The 24,980-nt window shown below is 37.1% G+C and overlaps 1 gene segment (V, D, J or C); it reads right to left on the reverse strand.

Moving 5' to 3' along the window:
* Positions 1–9,985: 9,985 nt before the first annotated feature.
* On the reverse strand, positions 9,986–18,501 carry LOC115818844 (immunoglobulin heavy variable 3-30-3-like; the record flags this gene model as incomplete). The annotated part of the segment is given in 2 exon segments: positions 9,986–10,287; positions 18,459–18,501. Coding segments are annotated over 2 exon segments (345 nt in total), but the record flags the coding sequence as incomplete, so codon positions are not given.
* Positions 18,502–24,980: the final 6,479 nt, after the last annotated feature.

Consider the following 24,980-nt stretch of genomic DNA (forward strand, 5'->3'; position numbering starts at 1 on the left):
TAACTGTGTGAATACAGCCAGCTGGTTTTGAGGACAGTGATGACCCAGCAGGCCTTGACTGTCATTATTACGGGGCAAGGCCATTTGGTTTTTCAGTATTATAAATTCTGGGGGGCATTCTGAATCCCAACTATGTGCTGCCTTATTAAAGTAACTCATTCTTATTTTCTCAGTTCAAAAATGCAAATCAAAATCTCTACAGAACTTTTCTTGATGTTTTTTGGGTTTTTTTTACACTAGGCCTTAAATTTAATCATTTATGGAGTTAGGCCACTTGACCTTTAATATTACAGATTTTTGCGTAGGCATTTAGGCCACAAACTAAACTCAGGTTTTAGATCCTTCATAAAATAAGGACACGTCATTCACTTAGCCCAACTAATTAAAAACAAAAGATTCTTAAACCTGCTGGAAGCTGCAAGTTTTCTAAATAAATAAATAGATGCTATGAACACCAACTATGTGATGGTCTTTTAAACAGACTGCACCTATTTCTCAAATCATCCATGCTGATACATACAGTGCCTCTCATAAAGGAGTCCTTTAGATGATGGTATATTCATTCAGTACGGTGAAAATATAACATTACTTATGAGCATTATCGCATGCATTCATGTTATGTATTTCTTGAGGGAGATATGAATCTCTAAATCATCACTCCAAAATACATAGAGGAGGCTTCTCTTACACCGTTTCATTTGTTGTCTTTCATCAGTTTAAAAATAAACAAAAAAACTTTATGTGACCGGGCAAGGAGGAGGAGGGTAGATGAAAAGGGACAACGTATGTACCGACAACGCCACTTTGGAAATTTCGCCCAAAGAAATAGTTTTACCTAATCCTTTGGTAAACAGTAAGTATTGCACAGGTCCTTTATTGTAAAGCAAGAGCAGAGATGTGGTTGTCAAGTATCAGAGTAAGTTTATTTCAAATTGCTGTAATGGAAGAAAGAGCTGCAAGAGAGTTCATGCAAGGAGAAACAACTTTATTCAAATACTAAAGAATTTAATTTACTGTTTAATAAACCAATAAAAAGTTTTAAACAAAGTGTTTGTCTACAACTGTCACTAAGGTTACCAGAATGTTATAAAAGAGGGGCACTAAAAACAGACTAAGCCAGCTGCTGAGGGGACTAATGGTGAAATTACCTGGATGGAAAAGGATCTACTTACCACCACCACACGTGATCGTGAACATGCACACACACACACCCACACGGCGCACACACACACACACCCACACTGCAAAGAAGGTGCAAACAGAGGTCAGGTGCAAGAAAAGCACATCAATTAAGCATGCAGTGGCAAGTTCCCCTCAGCACGACCGCCAGAACCAAATACTAGAGAGCAGCTGGTTTAAAAAATAATACCAAATCAAACACACACACACACACACACACACACACACACACCACTCAGGTAACGCTGTAAACGGTAACTCATGCCAATAAACACAATAAAGTAGGCAAAACAATGAAATAGTAAAATAAACAAGAAATAAATCCAAACAAGCAAAACAATAAAGCAAGCAAACAAAACAAACAGTAAAGCCAGCAACACAAATACAAAATGCAAAATGGTAAGTAAAGCCAAACAATAAGTAAAGCAACATAATAAGGCAAAACAAACCAATAAGGCAAAACAAACCAATAAGGCAAAACAGTAAGTAAAGCAATAAGGCAAAACAGCAGTGGCTGTAAACCTAAAAGACAACGAAACTCTGATTAAAACTTAGTCCATTCCAATAAAATACACTGATAGATGGTTCAATACAGTTTACTTTGGTGCCGCAGGGTAATGCTACGCCGTCGTGAACAACCGCTCTATAAAACTAGGTCGGCTAAAATGAAACCATGGTAAGTAACAAGTTGGCAGATGTGAGGTACTCAATTAACCTTAAAACATACCTCCTCAAACTGGACTACCAGCGAACCACGAGGTGAGCAGAATCAGGGATCCTGCAAAACATTGGTTGTTAGCTAACGCAACGAACCTCATTCGGATAATCAATGGCTACACAGCACTTACCTATGGTAAAACTTGCTCTACCAAAGCCACGACGTTACTTAAAACTTCTGGTAACCCGACTGTTCATAAAAACAACCACCATCCGCAGCACCGGAAACCCAAGAAAACATTTCATCAACTGGATGAGGTGTGGCTATTTATAAGGTGGAATTAAAATTGGGTAATTGAGTGGCCGTTCCTAGGGTAAACGTATGACAGACAGAACTTGCCATTAGGGGGAAACCTTCTCCCCATTACATTTACAACAGTCACGTTTTTTCTTCCTTTGAAACATAAAATGTGGTTGTCATCATTCCTGCCACAGACATGAGGTTGTTTTCCTGTACTAGCGAGTCATAACCGAGAGAGCAAATAGACCTAAACGTGTACTTTAAGAAAACACGTCCTTAATGAGACAAACAACTTTCTACAAACACGATAATTATCTTACATCTGGCAATGCAGGGTCTAGCTGAGGAAATCTTGTTTGGGATTATTGTTTATTTATCTGCCTCTTTTGAAATTTAATATGGTCTGCAAGCTAGCGCAAGTTAAGAAGGTTGTCCTATCTTACTACACCCCACTTGTGGCCTGTGCCTTGATGCGGTGAGTGGGATTTCAACTAAACAAGTCTTGCTTTCTCAACCAAATAATCTGTTTAGCTCTCTGATTCTGTGGTTGTTTTAACACCTCTTTTTTATTTGTATTGGTTTGTCATCTGACATTGACATTTAGGTTATATAATGCCTTTCTATATCTTATACTGCCTCGCCCCTTCTTCAAAGATGAAAAGGCTTGTTAGTTGGGAGGGTGGGGGGGTGGGCGGGGATTGCTGCTTCACCAAAGAATTTGGTCACCGGCTGCGACTCATGGGAGTCAACATACAAAGCTGTTGAACTGTGAAACCATATCTTTTCAAAGTAATGATATCTTTGGCCCTCCTGTATGAACACCAAATATTTCACAGTTATTTCACAATATTCCACAATGTGTGTTGAAGTTTAGTCACTGAGTCTGGTCTTAAGTTATCCTTTGAGAAGGATCTGAGTCATTTCACATCTTGTCCCTAAAACACTCAAAACCTGTGAACACACTACTGTTGGCCTGGTATGAGTGGTTACAGGCTTTTCTTTTCCTTTCACGTATGATAGGCTGTCATCAGGTCTTGGTCTCTGCTGTTTGGTGTCTGTGTCAGAGTTGCTGTTTGAGTTCTCAACATTAGAAAGACTTTCAGCCTCTGTAAGGATAGTATCTATTGTTTTGTTTTTCAAGGACAACCTGAAATCTTAAGATCCAGGGTCATCTTTCACTAATCATTCAAAACTGTAGGTTGGATCAAGGACACAGAACATTTTGCAGACCATTCTGCCAAATGACAACCCCAGGAAGTTGGGGAGGTTGTATCTACCTTAATAATAAATAAATATTGTCACACACACACACACACACACACACACATTCAAACATTATTATTATACTACTTATTTTTACTGTGAATTTATGCACTGCTTTACCTTTTCTCTTACTGCAGTTCACCTCAGTCTCTATCCCCTCATGGCTATTGTTGGCCCTGGTGGTGAAAAAGTACAGACATGATTACCTTAATCTGCATTCTTACACACACACACGCACACACATGCACTTGAGAGGGCCTTAAAAAGGACCCATGTCTTACACATGTAATATATCTTATTAAGTTTCAATTTACTGAATTTTGGTAAACAATACTATCTACTAAAATCATATCTGATAATGTTTCTGATGGAAAAATGGGTGGAAAAGTTTCTCATTCTGACAAAGTGTATGTTTCTGTACTATGACTCGTTCATCAGAGCAGTAGTCTGTGGTTTTTGTACAACTGTTTCACCAGCCTCAGTCAATGTGACTGTCGAGCACAGTAATAAACAGCTGTGTCTTCTGTTCTCAGACTCTTGGCCTCTATGTACTGTGTACTTATGGAGACATCCTCAGTCAGAGTGAACTGGCCTTTCAGAGACTCTGCATAATCAGCAGAATTTGAGCCACTGTTCATTCTCCCAATCCACTCCAGTGCTTTCCCTGGTCTCTGTCTGATCCAGTGCATATAATAGTCAGTCATTTTAAACCCAGAGATTTTACAGGAGATTTTAAAAGACTCTCCAGGTCTTTTCACCAGAGCAGGAGACTGATCCAGTCTGATCTCATCACAGAGAATATCTATTAAAAGAAAAAACATAACAACATGTAAAATTTGAAGTCATGCTTATGCTGAAGTTCACTTTAATCTTAAATATTTGTATTAATCTTTATTTACCTTGTAAAGAGGCCAACATGCAGAATAACCACCAAATGATCTGTAGATTCATTGCTGATTTTGTGTGGAGTCACTGCAGTAAAATAAGCACTGATGTGATCAGTAGAGGTGGGTGTGTGTTTATGAAGGGTTATGTGGGAAGGTTAGTTTGAATAGCCTGCCCACTGCAGGATTAAATAGAGACAACAAGGAGACCAGCATCCTTTCTTTTCCCTCATTCACTCAGTTCTGTCTTAACTTCAGATACAGGTTTTTAAATGTGCAGTGCAACCATTAAATAGTAGAATTAACACAGAGTAAAGGTGTGGGGCAGTCTGGAGAAATTTCAGAGATTTTGCTGATTTTGTACTGTGGTAAATGGTAAAGTTATGGGGACATGTAATGAGATGTTACATTTTTGTACAAATCCTTTTATTTTTTATAGTGACATATTTTGACTTACCAGATTTACTTGGTAGACCGCAGAGTTACCTTAAAGCTAAAAACAACAATAACAACAACAACAACAACAACAAACTATTGATACATATCTACACCTTTAAAACATATGTCACCTACATTCTCCATGAGATTTTGTTCTCAAACATTTTGTCTTGATCCTTTCTAAATGCCAGTCTTTATAGGATTAAGTCACTATATATTTAACCCAGTTATAGAACAATCAGTTTATTATTATAGTTATTATTATTATTATTATTAGTAGTAGTATTAGTATTAGTATTATTATTATTGTTGTTATTATTATTTAAAAAAAGAAAAAAGACTAGAGAGGAAACTGGTCATCAGATTATCTCTATAGTCAATCTGACAAAGAGATTATTCAAGCAATGATTCAGTAAACCAAATTGAGGACAGGCACTGCAGTGCTTCTGGTTGTTTTATGCACTCCGGGACATTGCCAGCCAGTTTGAAACATTAGACCAGATGAACACCGATCAGATCAGATAAAGAAAATTATAAAATTACACTAGCAAAGACAAATCAGGTAATTGTCACCTATATAACAAGTACAAATGATCTTCTGGCTCTGTATTCCTAATTTATCACTCTTTTTTTTTTTTTTTGTTAATTAGATCATGCCATTGATCATTACTTGTTTACTGATAATAGCAATGAAGTTCTAATAATGCATATCTCAAATTTTACATTGATGGGCACATAAAACATCAACCTTATTAACATCCTTTCCATTGCAAGTCATCCACTGCCAGTAATTCACTGTCTGTGCCAGGTGTTATGTCTGTAGGTGTATGTCATGTATGTCTAGGTTTGAAATTTGTAGGGTTTTTTTTTTTTTTTTTTTTAAATGTTGCAGAAGTTTTACTTTTTACTTACTCACTTACTTACTACTTTCTTACCCAGTACTTTCTGTATTGCGCGTTATTTATTGTTTTATGTGGTATTTATTTGTTATTTGTTTTATGTGCCACTGTGGTCCTTGTATGACACAATCTCGTTCCCCTGTATGTATGAGTCATGCATATGTGGAAATGACTATAAAAGCAGTCTAAGTCTAAGTCTAAGTCTAAGTCTATCCTGTTCGGCATGCTACAAGCTCTCACTTTGTTTTCTCTTGTTATTCTATGCTGGGATTTTCTTGGTTTGAATCTCCTATAGACAAATGCAGGGTCTGTGATTATGGTGTCGGTATGGGAGATGGTGGCCACTGGGGTTCAGTGGGGACGAATTTATTTGCTACGTCACAAAAACCAAACTTAGTAAAACTTTACAGACATGAAGGTAAACGCTGTCAGCCAACATCATGGTCAAAAAGAATGGAAACGGTTCTTTTATCCCTTCTGACCATGCTACTCATCCAATAGAGATTTTGGCTTGATATAAAGATTTGCATTGAAATAGTTTTATTTTATGTAATATTTTATTTTGAGCCTTATTTATTCTTGTAGTTGGATTTGGTCAGGGGTTTAACTTGAAAGACTTGAGCTGTATGATGCCTGCTGCTTTGCTTAAGTACAGTCGCCTTTGATGGGCCTGTAATGGCCAATGCATGTTGGATGTCTATCAATACAAGTGTATACAAGTGTTTCTTATTCAGTTAGACTGACATTATATCTAAGTTTTGCATTATCTGTCAGCATTGGTAACATGTCCCACATTGTCCCACACAAACTTACTACTTGTTCCACATTGGTCTGTTTGCATCTGGTTACCCTATACCTTTGACCCCAAGTAAAGGACAGTTGCATAACCATCAAATATGTAATTAATGAACCTCTCATTTAGACTTTTTTTTTAAAATTATGTTTTCAGTGTGTTTTTGTATGCTCCATTTGAAGAGTCCATCGTAATTTAGCTGCACGACAGAGCAATGACATTAAAGGCTACATGGGCCCACCACTGCTGTATTATACACCATGCAACACCTAACAAGTTTGCGTGGTTGTCAGAATATAGCCTAAATATTACATGTAGGCTAACTGATAGAAAGTTACAGTGAGGAAGGGGGCAGGCTTCTGTACCCAGTCCCACCTAGACCGCTGACTGTTATTAGCATTTGAAAGGCCAAGCCATCAGCTAACGACTGTGGTCACACGGATGCCCGAAAACCGCCGTCTAACAGCTGTATTTGGACATTTACGAATACACCACTTTTCACACAATGTTTGTTTTTGTTAAAATGGCATGTGTTAATGTGTACAGAGGAAAATAGTTAAATGGTATGTAGCCTGTGTGTGTGTGTGTGTGTGTGTGTGTGTGTGTGTGTGTGTGTGTGTGTGTGTGAGAAAGAGAGAGAGGAGGGGGGGAGTTTGTTGGCATCAGGCCATTCTTGTGGATACCTCTCTATGGTGTTGTTGTAGAGCACTTGCTCCAGTAAGGTAATATTGTCCTTGCTGTAACTTGGTGTCTCGGATGTGATGCTGCTGTTGCTGCAGTGTAAACTACTGATGGGTATAATCCACTTGTATCCACTTGTTAGCCCATCCATCCAATATCACCACCAGCCGTCACAGTGTGTGTGTGTGTGTGTGTGTGTGTGTGTGTATATATATATATATATATATATATATATATATTGTGTGTGTGTGTGTGTGTGTGTGTGTGTGTGTGGACATGCCCACCTGTTTCCTATATCTGATCTACAGAGACACAACTGAAACATGATATAATAATAAAAAAACAGTAGCTTTCTTGTTTTTTAACATGATCATTTGTTAGTGACTGTTTGTCATGTCTGTTTTTACAGGAAGCAGCTGCCAGCAGTGATAATAAATATAGAGAGAACATGGTTCTTTGTAGGGAAATTCATTTTACACTAACAAGGCCAGTGACTACTCAGGACTTGGATTAGTTTCAATTAATTTAAATAATACATTAAATACATAAAACATAATTACATAAATGTTATGTTTTTATTTATGACTTTGGTCATATTGGAAGAGTCCAGGTTCTCATTTCCTCCCCCTGGTGGCCACTTTGCCAATTCTGTTTCAGTTGTTTCTATTGTTCACTCATCCATTGTACCTCTCTCTGTGCCTTTTCAGATGGCCGGAGTTTCCCAGCATGCCTTGACAAAATGGACTGTTCTTTAGCCTCAATTTGTTATTGTTCAGTTTATGTTTTCCATTGTGGCTAGTATGTGTATTCATGTAGTCTTTGTGTTGTGTTAATTCTTGTGATAGTTTAATGTTATCTGTGTACCGTAAATGTAATTGTCTACGTGACTGATGTACTTCCCTCCTACCTTACCTTGTCACCAAGTTAGGTGTGTTACTTCCTGGTTTGCACTGTTGCAAAATAAAAGGTGTGTTACCAAAAGAGCAAAAGCAGTGTCATCACTGTAGAGAAAACCCAGCAAGTCATTAATAAATGGTGACGTGTTTTAAACTTTACAACAAGGCTCCCTCTTGGCAGTTACAAATGTTTGTAACCAGAGCCGGCCCTGACCAATTTGGTGCCCTAGGCAAGATTTTAGCTGGTGCCCCTTGCATCACAGCCAATTCCACCACCAATCATTGTGTTCATACATTCACACAGAAACTGCTAAACAACATTACAGCCTATCACATTCTAAATACAAACAGCAAGAATAATTACACCTAGCATTCAAGCACAAAGCATGTATTCAATGAGCACTTCTCTGATGCATGCTGTTTGCTGTACATATAAGACTAAGCAGTAGTGAAAATTCAAACTATTTATTACAAAACGGGATGGAAAAGTAAAAGCATTTTAATTGACTATTACAAGCAGGGCTAACAGTGGCAAACTAGACTAAGTTGTCAATAAAAAAAGTATGTCTGGTTTCTTGAGGCAGGCAGTGAATGGTTCGTGCAGCACACTTAAAAGAAAAGTTGTATTTCTCAAAATTATGCTGAAGGTTATTCCCCAAACACCTGAAATCTGTCCAACTTCCCTAATGAATTTAAGGTAGGAGTGACGGACGTTAACTCTAGCTATTTATTAAATTAGCAAACGTTGCTATAGTCCAAAGTAAGCTAGTAACACTCTGCTCCAAGGGAATACAGTACTATGCAATAGATAAACTATTCTTTCATCCCATTACCTCTCTTTTTTCCCAGTTTTTCCTCCTCTTCTTTTCATTTTTTTCTTCCTTGGGCACCAAAGGACTTTGGTCTATTTGACATGATATACTGTACATATTTGAATTCAGAGGCGCAAAAAGGGGGTACGCGAAGGCAGATGCCAAAACAATGGTGAAAAGTATTCAGTACATACCAGTATAAAAGAAACGAAAATGTGTCTTTGTTGTCAGTTGTCTTTGTTTTGTTATTTAAAATAGGAACATGTTGTATTATAGACATATGTTTGAAATTATGGCCAGGTCAAGACCGATCATACGGACAAGAGAGGCTAGGCTATTTATTCGTTACGGCTGCGGTCCAGTGACCGTATCAATAATGAGAGTTAAAACGCTGTCATAAAAGATTCTAGAGCGCGAGGCTTTGCGGCACCCTGTGATCTAAACTGTCAACTTGTCATGACCTAGAGAAAAAATATTAATAAAAAAAATAGTGAAAGTTACAAATTTTTAATTTTCTTTTCGTGCCTCATTTGGGGCGCTCTGATGGATGGACGGTGCCCCTAGCATTCGCCTATGCCGCCTATGCGATGGGCCGGCTCTGCTTGTAACTCATAAATAAATGGTCATAAAATGAGATGAAGCTGACAGTTTAATGTGTTTAATGCAGACTGATAAAAGGACAACATAAAGTAAGCTAAGCAACCAGCAAGATCTGAGATTTAACAGAACAAATAAAAAATGCAGCAGTAACTTTGCCAGATAGTGATCCCACACCGATGCATGAAAACTGTGTTATGACTTGTTTATAATTGTTTATTAATGATTTATAAAGTGTTTACAACCTAATTAATTACCGAACTATAAATCATTTATAAATCCTTTATAAGGGTAGCCTTATTGTAAGGTGGTACCAAGAAACCTTTCAAATTATAAATGATATTAAACTAATAGCAATTTGGAAAATCAAGCAGTCCATAAAACACCTGATGGGAACTGTGCTATAAGTTGTGTTGTGTTGATCTGGGATTTTAATTTGCAGCCATGGACTTCTGTGCCTTTCTTTTAGAGGTTTTTTTCCCCTTTTAAGTTTGTCTCTTATATTAATTTATTGCAAATAAACTCCTATGTGTAACTCCATCAGCTTTTTGTACAGCACTGCCTCCCTGTCTCTCACTGTGACTCTCTGGCACAGTAATACACAGCTGTGTCTTCAGTCTTCAGGCTGTTCATCTGTAGATATAGCTGATTCATACTGTTGTCTCTGGAGATGGTGAACCTTCCCTGAACACCACTGAAGTAATATTTGCCACTACTGTCATAGCTAATAGCTGACACCCATTCCAGTCCTTTTCCAGGAGCCTGTCTGATCCAGTGCATGCTGTAGCTCCCAAAGCTAAACCCAGAGGCTGTACAGGTCAGTTTATGAGATCCACCAGGATTAATCATCACTGCTTCAGACTCAGTCAGTGTCTGACCCATTACATCTGTATACCAAGAGAATATAATAAACAAAAACTTAAATTTAAGAACATCGTGTGAAACTGAAAAACATTCAAATCCATATATCAAAATGACATTAAATATTTAGAAATGTCTTACATTGTTCGAACATCAACATGACAATCAAAAACAAAATATCTCTTGACTCCATAGCTGAGCTGACAGGAGCCGCTTCTGAAAATACTGTTCATAAAGCTAGAGATGAAAAGAGACGTGTGATTATACAGGACTGAAGTGGAGTATAACTTTGCATAGTCCACCCTCTAGAGACTTAAATAGATACCGTGAGAAATATTGTGATCAAAGTTTGGAATCTGTGAAGATTTCTCATTTTTCAGGGTTACGTCATCAAAACTCAGCTATGCTTGTTTAATTCATTTTAATATGAAGAAGGACAAAAGAAGAAAAATAATCACCATTTTAAAGGGGTGATTATAAAGGGAAGAAAAGTTCACATAGATGTACAGATTCAGTATGTGATTATAAAGCGTAGAGTGAGTTGCCCTCTGGAGGTTTAAACGTGACAGTGACAACAATTGTGGTCAGTATTTTTGGTTTATTTAGTGGGTCTGCCTGTGCTCAAAACAACAGCAACAACAAAAAGTCAGTTCTTATATGGGCAGAAGTAGAATACAACGCATATGAAAATACGGAAAAGCATAGTCATTAGTAAGAGCCACAGAAAAAGGAGTGTTTAACAGCAGTGTTCCATTTTTGCCCTTTTGGTATATTTTTACATCAAGTCAAAAAATAAACGAACAAATAAATAAATAAATCCCTTAATACATATGCTTGTCCATCGCAGGGCAGTCACACAGACAAACACATTAACACCCTGGGCAATTTAGCGTTTCCAGTTCACCTAACCTGCATGTCTTTGGACTGTGGCAGGAAACCAACAAAGACATGGGGAGAACATGAAAAGCTCACACAGAAAGGACCCTGGCTGCTCAGCCAGGAATCGAACCCGAGACCTTCTTGCTGTGAGGTGGCAGTGCTACCCACCGTGCCGCCCAAACGATAAAACAGCTTTTCTTAACATGAGATATGTGATATGAGATGAGAATCTATTTCATTCACCAAGAGTTTTGCCCTCCACACTGTGAAGGGGCATTTAAAAAACAAAACAAACAAAAAAAAAAAAAACAAAAAAAAAAAAAAAAACTTGATGTTCATAAACTTCACAAACATAATTTCCTTGAAAGTTTTACATATAACAGGATTGCGTGCATACCAAAGAGACAGAAAAAGACAAATCAAAACATACAAAATTGAAATAACATTAAACGTAACAAGAGGAAAGAATAATAACAATAGTAACTTTAAGGGTTAGGGCTTTCTGTAAATCATATTCATATAGAGAATCATATAGAGAAAGAGAGAGAGAGAGAGAGAGAGAGAGAGAGAGAGAGAGAGAGCAAGAGAGAGAGAGAGAGATGGCGTTTGAGAGACTCTGCATGAATGATATTGTTCCACTACAGTACTTTTGGTAATAACAGTATTTAACCAATTTATCGCACCAGCCAAGACACAGTTGTCATTGAAAAAAACAACAACAAAAAAAATCCCATTTTCACCAGCTTTCCCCAAAAGTCTTAGAAAAGGCCTGCATGTTTTGTAGTAAGGCTGTTTAAGGAGTAAAATTCATGGTCTCACCTAGCTGTGAAAATTTTGGGATTAAGCAGTTTAATGTTAAAATATTCTTAATCTCTAAAGACTACTGCTCTTTCCATTGGAGCAGGAGACTGACCAGGTCTGATCTTATCAATACTGTTACAGGAAATGGAACAAATGCTTACTGTTCTGTGTCTCTCATTAGCTTTTAGTGATGGGTTTTCTGAAGTAATTCTCCCCATATAGACAATTTCTTGATCCTTCTCTCTGATCCAAACCATCCAGTAACCAAAGTCAGACCCAGAGGCTGCACATGTCAGTTTGAGACCCACCAAGTTTAATGACCACTGGTTCAGACTCAGAACCATTACATTTCGCTAAATATTCACATTCATACATCAAAACTAAAATGTGCATGGTTTAAACAGCTGAATTGAAAAGAGCTGCTCTTGTGAATGTGTGACACTACTGAACCCTCCGCCACCTCCCCTAATTCAGTTCAGAATCCAAGGGCACACTACCAAGAAAAAATGTTTAAACCAGTAACCATCAAATTTGCTCATGCTTCATCTGTTACAAACATCTTCTGAAAAGACAGATCAACCATCACATGAAATTAATAATGAATTACTGTACAAATATAATACATGAACATATTTACTGGACAATTTTGGACTTATCGGCCCCTAGTTGGTAAATAAATGGACTTTCAATTTCCTTGTCCTGTATATAGTTCTTGCACGTTCCAACGCATCTCTTTTTAAACATTATCATGTTATGTACTTTGGGAAACTATATATTCACAGTATTATGAATAAATTGTGTTCTATTTGGTAGCATTTCATAGTGTGACTGATTTTACTAATTGCATTAGTACTGTAAAAAGTTAAAGGTGCGCTATTTGATAGATTCCCCCTCCCTTTGCCACAGGCTTCCAGAGGGGAGACCTGAGGTCAGCCTAACCCTGTCCCCTCCCATCTCATACTTCTGTGTGGGAGAGTCAAGAATTTATTTGTCACATGAATGATTGTACAAGTACAGTAGCACTGAAATGAACAGCAACAACTCCGACACAAACAACTGTGCAAACATAAATCAATAGTGCAGACAAAACTATAATAAAAATTAAAGAAGAAAAATAAAAACTAAACCTATATACAGCTAAAAATAAAAAGATATAATAAAGAGACCTGGGAGACCTTCCCAGGCAGAAGCCTACCTAGCTCACAAGCAAGGATCAGGGTGCCCACTCCGACAAGGTTAACTGAGCCACACAGTGGCATGATATCTTTGATGTAACGCTCAAATGGGCAACAGACAACTGATCAAGCAAATGTCACCATTGCAAATCAAAGATAAATTTAGAGAATCAGTCAGTTTTACTTTTATACCTGGACAGAGCAGACGCAGCCGTTCTAACTTCGCTCCTGTCTGCTGCTAAATGCACATTGCATTGAGCTATCAAAGTGGGAGTGTGGTATATGGTGACTATGAGCCTCATGGTATACCCAGTTAGCTCTGGGGGGGCGGGGGGGGGGGGGGCGCAATAAGCCTATGGGTAAGACCCTCCATGAGATTTCAAATTGTTTCAGATATGTTTTTTTGGGTAACCAGTAGAGGGCGCTGCCTGGTGATTGGGGGGATGTGCTGCTGCCAAAAAGGGGAGGGAGCTAGTTACTTTTCCATATCATTACAACTAGCAACCTGACGAAGCAGCACGGTGTTTTGTGATCTTTCTTTAAACACTATATTTCTCCACTCTTCAGGTATGCATTTTGTTTAAATCTTAATTAATTGGTCACTAGATTGTAATTGCGACAAGAGAAACTTCGTTGTTATTATTGTGTTCTCTGAAGGTTATGTAGTTTTCCGTAGAAAAGTATTGCTAGTCATGATTACTAATTGTATACGAACATTGGGAGAACACATGGTTCGTTATTAATCTGAGTTAGGCATTGTGTGAAGTAACAGCTTTAATAGTTGACTATTCGTGGTCTAATTTCTTTAATTTTGACTGAATGTACTGTGTAGTTATAAGATGCGCTGGTTGAATGTCGAATGTAACAAAACCTGTTTAATGTGTTCTGCTAACAAATCAGTATAACTGAGTTACCTAGTGCTGCTTCGAGTGTGGCCTGTATTGAATTGTTGCGATGTTCTCGCCTGTCACAGTCAGTCTGCCAGTTGAGGTACAACAACGGTATAGTTAACAAGTCTGATAATGAGTAACAACATGACTTTTAACACGTTTGACAGATTTTGTTTGCAGTGATGTACCTCTTAATTTATAGAATGTATTCACCTGTGTGATATTTCCTTTTTGCGTTTGGTAACTTACATGCCTCATAACAATGGACTGTTAGAGGAAAAGAGAAGAGTATTGTTTTTTTTTGTTTTATTTAAAAAAATGAGTGTCTGTGTTTGTGTTTTATTTTGTATATAGCTGCTTTTCCATATCATTACAACTAGCAACCTGACGAAACAGCACGGTGTTTTGTGATCTTTCTTTAAACACTGTATTTCTCCACTCTTCAGGAGTGTAACAGGAGCAGAGGTGATGGCTCAAGCTACTTGTTAGTTGTTAGAAAAGAGCTCAGATTTATGATAAATAAAGGAAGAATTGTGAGCAATAAAGTCTGAATCCACGAAATAAAGTTGCAATTAAGTATATATATATATATATATTTTTTTTTTAATGTGGTCGAAATGGGCTTCCATAGATTTCTGTGTGTGCACGTGGCCCTGCAGACCCATGTCCTTTTATGGGGATTCGCGGGGAGTTTACCTGTGCTAATTAGGAACAACTGGCTCGCGCTCTCAAGTGCTTTACGAGGACAATGGGATTCATCATTATAAGAACAAAGATGCGAACAATTCTGCGTTTTAAGAACAGGTCATGAATCTGACATAGACTTTTTCTTAGGACATTTCTCAAAAACAAATTAAGGAAAAAAAAATTAGGAAGATATTGGTGAATGAGGCCCAGTGAGTTTCAGTATGGCGTTGTTTTTTACTCTTTCTCACTATACAAGTGGGAATCTGGTGCCACAGCTGATTCACCAGCCTCAGTCACTGTCACCTTAGAGCGCAGTCATAAACACTCAGTAATAAACATGAGCACTGAGCACAGTCGTAAACAGCAGTGTCTTCTGTTCTCAGACTCTTGGCCTCTGTGGACTGTGTACTTATGAAGACATCCTCAGTCAGACTTAACTGGCCTTTCAGAGGCTCTGTATAAATGATATCAGAACTGTGACCAGAATGAACTCTTCCAATCCATTCCAGTGCTCTCCCTGGTCTCTGTGTATGTAATGTTCAGTCATATCAAACCCAGAGATTTTACAAGAGATCTATTAAGGCAGAAAGCATAACAACAGGTAAGTCATAATAACAAAAAAATCATACTAAATGCATCTAAGTTGCAACACAAACCTTTTTTTCTGGTTGCAGTTATTTCAGCCATATGGAATTGATGTGAAAATTAAAATCCAGATAATCTTCATAATTGCTAAGCTGTTTCACGTGGAGTTGTGGCTGAGAAATTTCTTGGAAAGAATACAGAGGAGAAACAATGATTATAAAGGATTGTAGAAGAGGAGGAGTTTGCATAGTCTGCCCTCTAGAAGTTTAAAGAGAGATGTAGAGGAGAATCTCTCCTGTTCTCCTGTTGATATTTTGTCAAGAACATGACTAGATTTCATCAATCATTAAACATAATGAACTTCTCCACATTGTTCTCTTTTATATTTCTTTCACTAACATGTCTCTCTGTTGTGTCAGCGAACTTTATTTTGAATCTCCCTGCCCCTGTTCATTGGGGTCCCACTGTCACTGTGGGAGAAGGCTCAAGTCCTCTCAACAGCTGTCAGACAGGACTCAATTCAGGGGAATAAAGAGTCTATGGACTGGGCCTGCTTTAAGATAATGTCACTGAATGTGGACTCTCATTAATATTAATATGTCATGACACACAGAACACGAACAGTTCAGTTTCACTGAATGCACTGATTGGCCCCTTAATTAAAACACATTATTTTCCCAATAAAGTCAAAAGCATTTTCTGAGGTGACTCTACATGGTCTCAAAGTTGGTGTATTATTTGAAGTTTAACATCCTTTGTCATAGGCAGAGATGGAAAAATTAAAAACTGTTTAGTCAGTGATCCAGTAGCTCAGCTCACCACATGCATTGTTATCAGTGTTGGGAAGGTTACTTTTGAAATGTAGTAGGTTACAGATTAGTAGTTAACCTGTTAAAAATGTAATAAGTGATGTAACTGTTTTAATTACTTTTAAACCAGGCAATAAAGCTGAACAGTACTAAAAACATAAGTTTAAACCTGTGTAAACCTCACAACAGTAGTCAACACTGACTACTATCAAACCTTTATAAAAGGATATGAAAACTGAGGTGTTACACTCAAATTTGTCCCAAAGGCTTGGCTGACCACGTGCAAATTTTCAAAATGTAGGGGGACAGTGGGAAGACTCATTAATATTCATAACAGAAGCGTTACCTGATTGGCCGATACAATGTGCAGAAAGCCTTTCAAAACCATGGCAATCCTAAACTGCTGTCATCGAGTTGGAGTAAGAGTATGAGTCTTACAAAGTTAGTGGATGATCGACATATGTAAAAACTAGCAGTGATATCTGCGTAGCATTTGGGGTTCCCATGCATTATCAGTAATACATCATGTCAGAGCCAGAACGTAATCAGGTAGCGCCTCTTTAATGAATATTAATGAGTTTTCCCCTACCACCCTTCGAAATGCTGTAGCGGCCAAACAGGTAGCGCTTCTTTGATGAATGTTAATGAGTCTTCCCTGCCATACTACATTTCGGAAATTCGCGACCCACTTTTTCTGAAAATATGCCAAAAGATGGCATTCCTGCACGGCGAAAGGATGCAAAGCAACAGAGTCAATGTTATATTCTACATATAATTTCACCCCTTTGTAATCACCAACATTTTAATTAGTAACTGTAATTTAATTACACTTTTTTTTTCTCAGTAACTGTAACGGATTACAGTTACATTTATTTTGTAATTTAATTACGTAATACCGTTGTAACCAGTTACTCCCCAACACCGATTGTTATTGCCTGATCTGCCCCTGGCTCCATTAAAATTTAACTACCACCTGAGTTCTTTCACCAAGAGTCCATAGGCTTATAGCTCTAACCATCAAGCTGATAAAGTGAGGAGCAGAGACACGGTTTTAACATTTACTAATAAAGTTTACTGACATGAAAGAATTAAGATAAATTGACCAAACCAAAGTGTAGCCAGTACATACCTTTTATTACTGACACCCCAATACTGAAAGAATTATTCTACACGACAGAATTATTCTACTTCATGGATGAAGAGTAGGATAGTTCTATTCTTGTTTTATTTTAATGCATTTTTTATGTTGCTTCATATCATGATTATTTTAGTTTTAAATGTTTTGGTTTCAGTTATCATTCGTTACCAAATTGTATAATAAATATCAGATATTTCAGTTTAAAATATTTAGACACTTAATCATTTCTCCTTGATGAATGATTTATTTATTCATTTATAATATTTTTCTAGGACTTTTTTTTTTTTTAATACCCAAGCATTGTTCTACTTAAAATGAGTTTTGAGATTCTTTAAAATATGTACTTGTGTGTGAAAACCCTGGAAGTCACTCTAACAACCTTGTCTCCTCCCCCCTCTGGATCCACCATTCAGCTTTCAGCATCGCCAGCCTGCTGATCACCGGGCTGATCTCTGTGTCATCTAATTATTATTTGCACCTGTTTCTGTTCCAATCCTCGTACTTTTCCCTGCCTCTCACTAATTTACTCCTGTACTTTTGTTCTGTATAAATACCACTAATGCATTCAGCTCGATTCTGACATGATTTTTTTGTTGCGGACAAACTTCCAGCATCAGACCTAAATACGAATGTCGGGGACGACGAATGGGAGTCTTTACCCCATGTGGTGTGACATAATCTAAGAATAGAGATGTGGCGTCTGGGATGCCCCACGAAACCCCAGCAAACATCTAGCTTGTCAGAATTGTTTCCATTTTCCTTCCTACTTTGACATCTCCTTCGACATGTTCTACTACGAGAATTTCTTGACCCTCCTCCCCCATGACCTCTGAACTCGCACGGTCGTGAAAGGCAGCGTACGGTGATTGGTCAGGGTCATACTTGTAGTGTTGCACTCTTATTGCCTAATATGACATTATGACCATCGTGAAAGACAAAAATATCGTGTAGTCTGATCCTGGAAGCTGAGCGTTATATGTCTGTGGTCCCAACATTGGTTGTTATCATCATATTCTGTGCGTGATTATTCCCAGCGACTAAAATCGGGACTGGTTGGTTATGCAGTGCATAAAAAGATAATTAATTCTGGAAAAAACTATATGATAATCAGCAAGGAAAAAGGATAATCGTCTCTGTGTCAATTGTTTTGTGTATCTTGAACTGTGGCTTTGTAAGTATTCGAGGTAAGAACATCAACTTTTACACTATTAATTTTAATAAATCTGAACTCACAAGATGCAGCTTCCAGCAGCAGTAACAGTGGTAGAGGGGACATTATTTATCCTGAATAAACTGGTCTGATCTGTTTCTCTCTGTTCTCCTGAGATCAGGGACTTCTGTTGGTACATTAATACACAGACACTGGTAATAAAAGGAAGAGGTTTGATTTGCATAGATTTATAGCAAATCATGTCCAGCTGAGAGTATATGTCAATATTATAGTATCCCTTATGCCATCCAGTGGTAATGTGGGATTAGCGGGTTCTTTAAATATTTTTAAGAATATGTAATGGTATTGGTGACTGACTGGTCAGGAACAGGGTCCAGGGAAACAGGGAGCCAGAGTGCTTGACTGTTAATCACAGAATTGGACTTGGATGTGAAGAGCAGTGTTAAAGAAGGGAACGGGAGAGGGATATAAGAGAGAATCTAAAATGCAGGAAGACTTATATGAGTGTGTGTGTGTGTGTGTGTGTGTGTGTGTGTGTGTGTGTGTGTGTGTGTGTATGTGTGTGTTGATAGATATATCTTATGTGTGTTGATACACACCATCCTGATTTTTTTTTTTTTTTTTTACATCAAATTGAATTTACATAATATTCATCTCTACTTTGTTCTATATTCCATTTGCAAACAACAAACATGGTGTTTCGATAATTCAGCTTTACGGTAATTTATTTTTAGGATGCTGTATATGGTTCTCTAACAACTTAATTCCTCTTGAAATGTTCTCTTTTGGATCTTGGGTTTTTAGTTTGTTGTTTAAAAATAGAAAACAAAGAAAGAATGAAAAAAAAATGTTCCTATTTACCTAAAGAATCATCAAAGTGTTTATTTAGGAGATAAATAATAATAAAAGAAAACACTACAGCTATTACTTCTACTACTACTACTGATAACAACAACAACAATATCAGAAATAATAATTTTTCAAAATAATATATTTTTTTTTAATTTACTTTCCGGCTCTACAATGACACAATTTAAGGTGAGTGTGGTCAGTGAAAACAAATGTGAAAATTCACTTTAGGAGAACATTGTAGTCTTCAAAGGCTTCCTCAAATCTTTGTGATCTCAAATTGTGAATCGCATGAACTTTCTTCAACAAACAGAGTATGCTTTACAATCACCCGTTCAGTCTACAGAAAAAGCAATAATCTCATCATCAGTGTCTCTTCTGTCCTTTGGGAGTTTTGTACAGCTTCATCATGAGTTTCTGTCACTGTGCTTACCTTGCACAGTAATACACAGCTGAATCCTCTAATGTCAGATGAGACAGTTTCAGATAGACCAAACTATTGGTGTTGTCTCTGATGATTTCAGTTCGTCCTTCAAAACTCTTTGCATATAAGGTTTTACTGGCATACCAGATAACCCCCAGATAACCCCCACCCAGTCCAGTGCTTTCCCAGCTGGCTGTCTGATCCAGTGCATACCATAGCCTCCAAAATTAAACCCAGATCCTTTACATGAGAGATTGAGACTTTCACCAGGGCTTTTCTGTACTGAAGTGGAAGGAATGGATTCCAGATTCTGACAGTTCACCCCTGTGAAAAAAAAGAAGTACAGTTGAATTGATATTAATATAACCAACAACTAACCACTATAAAAAAAAAAGTAGTGATATAAAACATGATGCTACATAGAGTAACTGATTTTAAAATACACACGAGCAAGGCTCAATGTGAAGAGGAGAGAGCAGTGTATGTGTCATCTTTAGCACTGTACAGTGAACTAAGCCTAATGCAGAGAGCAATGAATACATCAGAGTCATCATTTACATCCATAATGAGAAGTAGGCGGAGACATAAATGCTGAAACAATATCTCAAACAGCCAATCAAATGAGACCTAATCATTCATTCTCAGTCATGGTTATTAACAATGGTATTTAAATCTTCTTTTGAAACACTAGTTGCAGTTGGGGGTTTTTTGTTTGTTTGTTTGTTTTTTTCATCTTCTTTGCTAGAGGATACTTTTCATAATTAAAATCTTTAAAAGAAATGCCAAAATAGCGCTTGCCTTTGATTCTCATCATAGAATCAGCTCAGAGCACAATCATGCCAGCAGCTGAAGTAAGAAAGATGCAGTGAGTGTGGTTTCCATTGGCCAAGGTGTTCTGTGAGGAGAAATAGTGGACAATAGCATGAGGCATAACTGTTATAGTCAGGGAGAGGGATAGAGGATGTGACTGAAGAGACTCATCACCGCACAATCTCAAAACAGCCAATGAGCTGCATTATATAGAGAAGACTGCCCCCTGTCTGTGATGTTTAAGTATATTGTGTGTTATTAAAACTGTTTGAATCCCACTTTAAGGTTTCAGGATCCTTTAATTTACTTCTCTTGTGTATGAATAAGAGGGTGCTCTTTTAAACTGAACTGAGAGAAATTATAAATGAAACATAAATTCATTTAGATCTGTGAAAGGAATAAATGATCGCAGTTAGAGGATGAGAAAATAAAAGTATGTTTATGTCTATGATATATGTGCTTGCAGCCATTATTTAATCTTTTCAAAATTTCACGAAGCATTATTATTATTATTATTATTATTATTATTATTATTATTATTATTATTATTATTATTATTATTATTAGTTTTAATAAAGTGTTTTCTGTGGGGAACACATTTACAAAAATGCACAAATGTCTCTTGATATGTCCAATTTTTGTTTCAAATATGAGAATTTCATACATTAAAAAAAAAAAATGATAACGAAATCCCATCCTATCAGTTTATGGTGGACGAGTTGACATTATTGCAGTGGATGCTGAATCATAGATTAAAGTGTAGATTAAATGAATGGGTATTTTAATTGTAAGTTTTCATAGCAGAATATTTGGAAAGTACTACATTTATAAAGTGATGTCATTGGTGAGATGAAATGTCAGTTTAAGTTTACTGAGTCACTATTGTGCTTAGAGGTAATACTGTTGTGATCTATTACCAAAATGTAAAAGGGTCTCTGCTTTCAAGAATGAAACGATTTTACTCAAGAGTCATGCTTTTCATTTCATTCCATTTCATTTCATTTCATTCTTTCTTTCTTTCTTTCTTTCTTTCTTTCTTTCTTTCTTTCTTTCTTTCTTTCTTTCTTTCTTTCTTCGGTCACCATGAAGACTACATTTTTGGGAGAATACAATAACTAAGATAGGGAAATAGGTTGGCAAAAGAGTATGCTTTTTACAAACTCTTACATAGTGGTTTCTGTACAGTTGATAATTTATAACATTGTGGCTACTTGGCACAGTAATACATGGCAGTGTATTCAGTCTCCTTAGATTATTCCCCTGTAATGTTATTGTGTTACTGCTGGTGTTTTACATGAGCTCAGCTGATTAACATTTACTATTTATCTTTATTTGATTCACTGATCAATGACGTGTTGCTAGTTATAATACTACTACTACTACTACTAATAATAATGATAATAATAATAATAATATAGTGTGTGTGTGTGTGTGTGTGTGTGTGTGTGTGTGTTCGAATCATCTCCTTTTTACTCAAGTGGCCTGTGATTAGTAAGGACCTTGATATAATTCCAATAATTTAAATAATAAATTCACCAGACAAAATAGTCATTGAATTAATGCCTTGTTTGTTTATGTCTGCGGTTGTCTTGTAACAGCCCAGGTTTTCTCCTCCTCCCTCTGCTAGCCACTTCACCATTACGTTTCAGTTGTTTCTCTTATTCATTCATTGTCATTTTATCTGTTTCTGTTCCCTTTCTGCCCTGTCTCGTCTGTCTTGTCTTCTGTTATTTGACCTGGTTTTGAGTTCCACTAGAAATTCCACTACCTTTTTTCTGGTTTCTTTGTGAGGTCTTTTGTTGAGTTACCTTGTAATGAGAGTGATTTTGCATGTATTTGTCGAGAGTGATTTTGCATATAGACCAACAAAGCCATCAAAACCTTTAGTGTCAAAACTGATTTCCTCTTTGTCAGTGACCTAAGAGATTCCAGACATTCCTGTGTTTTGGTTGATGACACTTACTGAGTGTTCCAGACTCAGGAAACACATTTACTGACACGATATCAAGTTTACTCCTTGCTTCATTTACAATCTGTTCACATTGCAATTATTTTAGTGAACTCTCCAGTGTGAGTTGACAGTTTACACTTGACACAAAATCCTGCAAATAGATTTGTATAAAATGATGTGAAAAGTTAAATTTTGGTTGGGGTTTAGCATTCATAACAGTTTATAGAACTTTTTTTTGTATGATGCCACACAGGTTTGACACTCTATCAAAGGCACGTTTCCAATGTATGAAATTCCTATTGGATATAAATTTGGAAGTAGAAGCATGTGGAAGCATTTACAGCATTGTTCATTATCTTTACATGTTTTGTTTTTTGTTTTCAGGTAATTTGATGTTAAATTTATGGCTGATGGTAAAATAATTTTGACAGCTACCCAACTAGTTTTTTCTATGCACACATCACTTAGAAACATTGCATTATGTTTTTATGAATTGTTGTCAGTTTCATTTCCTGTCAAATAATTTACCATGAAGAAAGTAAGGTTGTCATAATGTCCATTTTTTTGTTTTTACACCAGGAACCCCTCTTTGTAGGGGGTAAGGCGGTGCCCTTTGCAGGGACTTTGGATGTTGCAGTGTAGCACTTTACTTGACCACATTCCCTTGCTGACGTCAACTGTGGCTCAACCAGGCTCGAACCCCCGACCCTCACTAATGGCATAATATCTGTAATTTGGCAAAATCAGGTTGTGATGACATATGACACATAAGTGCATTATCTTTCTAACTTTGTTAGCGAGGATTAATGCACTGGATATTACATTGGGTTTTTTTTTGTTTTTTTTTTTTGGGGGGGGGGGGGGGGGGGGGGGGTTGTCTTTTTTGTCTGTTTCTTGATTTCCACATTCCTTATTACACACATGAATGCTCTGCTTTGAAAAAGAATTAGAGTGTGAGACTGGATAATCAAATTCACTAATGAGAGATGACACATCAGTTTTTACCATCAGTATTTCACTAGCTCATCAAGAAATGCTGAAAAAGTCAGACATCCAAAAACAAGCTAAAAGTTTACCAGGTTTTTGTGAAACAGATTTTTGGGTCATATATATATAATTAACCCCAGTGACCCATCTACCAACCGTCAAGCCATTTGAGAGTCATTAGTACTGTACTGTACAGTACAAAAAAGTTTGATAGCTACAGAAGTTAAAGCCAAAGGCTTTACAGATCGACTTATGAGATCCACCAGGTTTAATCATCACTGGTTCAAGCTGAGTCAGTGAGTGACCCATTACCTCTGTAAATAAAAAAGTATTTAAACATAATACATTTGAAAAAGTCCTGTCATCTATCAACAGCTTGGAAATTGGAATAAAAATATCCCTCAGCTTCATCGTGAGAGGGTCAGTGACCTTGCTTAAAAAGGGGCAGAAATTGTTTGCGTCTGTGATTTCATCTCCAGTCCTGGGGGCCACACTGTCCTGCAAGTCTTTGTTTTAACTCAGTGACTGACACACCTGATTCAACTGATCAATTAAATTATCAAGCTCTTTATTACTCATTAATTGTGACAATAAAAGAGGTTAAAACAAAGATGTGCAGGGAAGTGGTGACTGGAGCTTATAATCACTAGTTTACAATGAATGAATAAATCTGGTGTTTGATTATAAATGATAGACTGGTTCACATGGATGAACAGATCCAGTATGTGATGATGAAAGAATAGAATGTTTTGCATGATCTGCCCTCTAGAGCCTGAAAAGTGAAAGTGAAAAATAAAATGAGAGCCATTGTGATGAGTATTTTATTTATTTATTTATTTATTTTTGCTTTTATGAGTCCACCTGTACTTGAAACAAAATCAACAGAATTAATCAATTCTTATGTAAGCAGAGAAGAAGCGGCATGTGTGATTTAGAGAGTACAAACATATGAATTGTTGCTTACAACTGAACAAGAGGAGTATTTGACTGAAGTGTCTGTTCAGTGTTTTGCTGCTTTGGAACTAGTGGTGCTTATATATGCAATCCATTCCAGACCTTTCCCAGGAGACTGTCTGATCCAAGCCATACCATAGCTACTGAATGTGAGGCCTGAAGTTGTACAGGTCAGTTTATGAGATCCACCAGATTTAATGACCTGTGGTTCAGACTCAGTCAGTGTCTGTCCCCTCATGCCTGTCAACAGGAAAATGAAACATTGAAAAGCAAGATTCATAACCATTGGATATGTAGTCCTTAGCACACAAAGGAAAAAAGAGTCACCTGTTAAACACACAGTTAATAGAAGGAGTTCTGTGAAAGTCATGGCTTTATTAACAGTTTCTAGAGAAGTCAGTTTAAAGCCAACAATGTCCTCTCTGTGTATTACTGCAGTGTGAGATATGAAGAAATAGTGAAAGAGATTCTGACAGTTTTGCATAAACTCCACCTTACTGCATCATAATCACTGGTGTGACTGGACTGAGAGTGTCAAACCCCTGTGATCTGCAGTGAACATTTATCTTGATTTTACAGCCACCTAAAGAAATACATTCAGAATCAGAA

This window comes from Chanos chanos, chromosome 8 (genome assembly GCF_902362185.1).
Source record: "Chanos chanos chromosome 8, fChaCha1.1, whole genome shotgun sequence".
Classification (NCBI taxonomy): domain Eukaryota; kingdom Metazoa; phylum Chordata; class Actinopteri; order Gonorynchiformes; family Chanidae; genus Chanos; species Chanos chanos.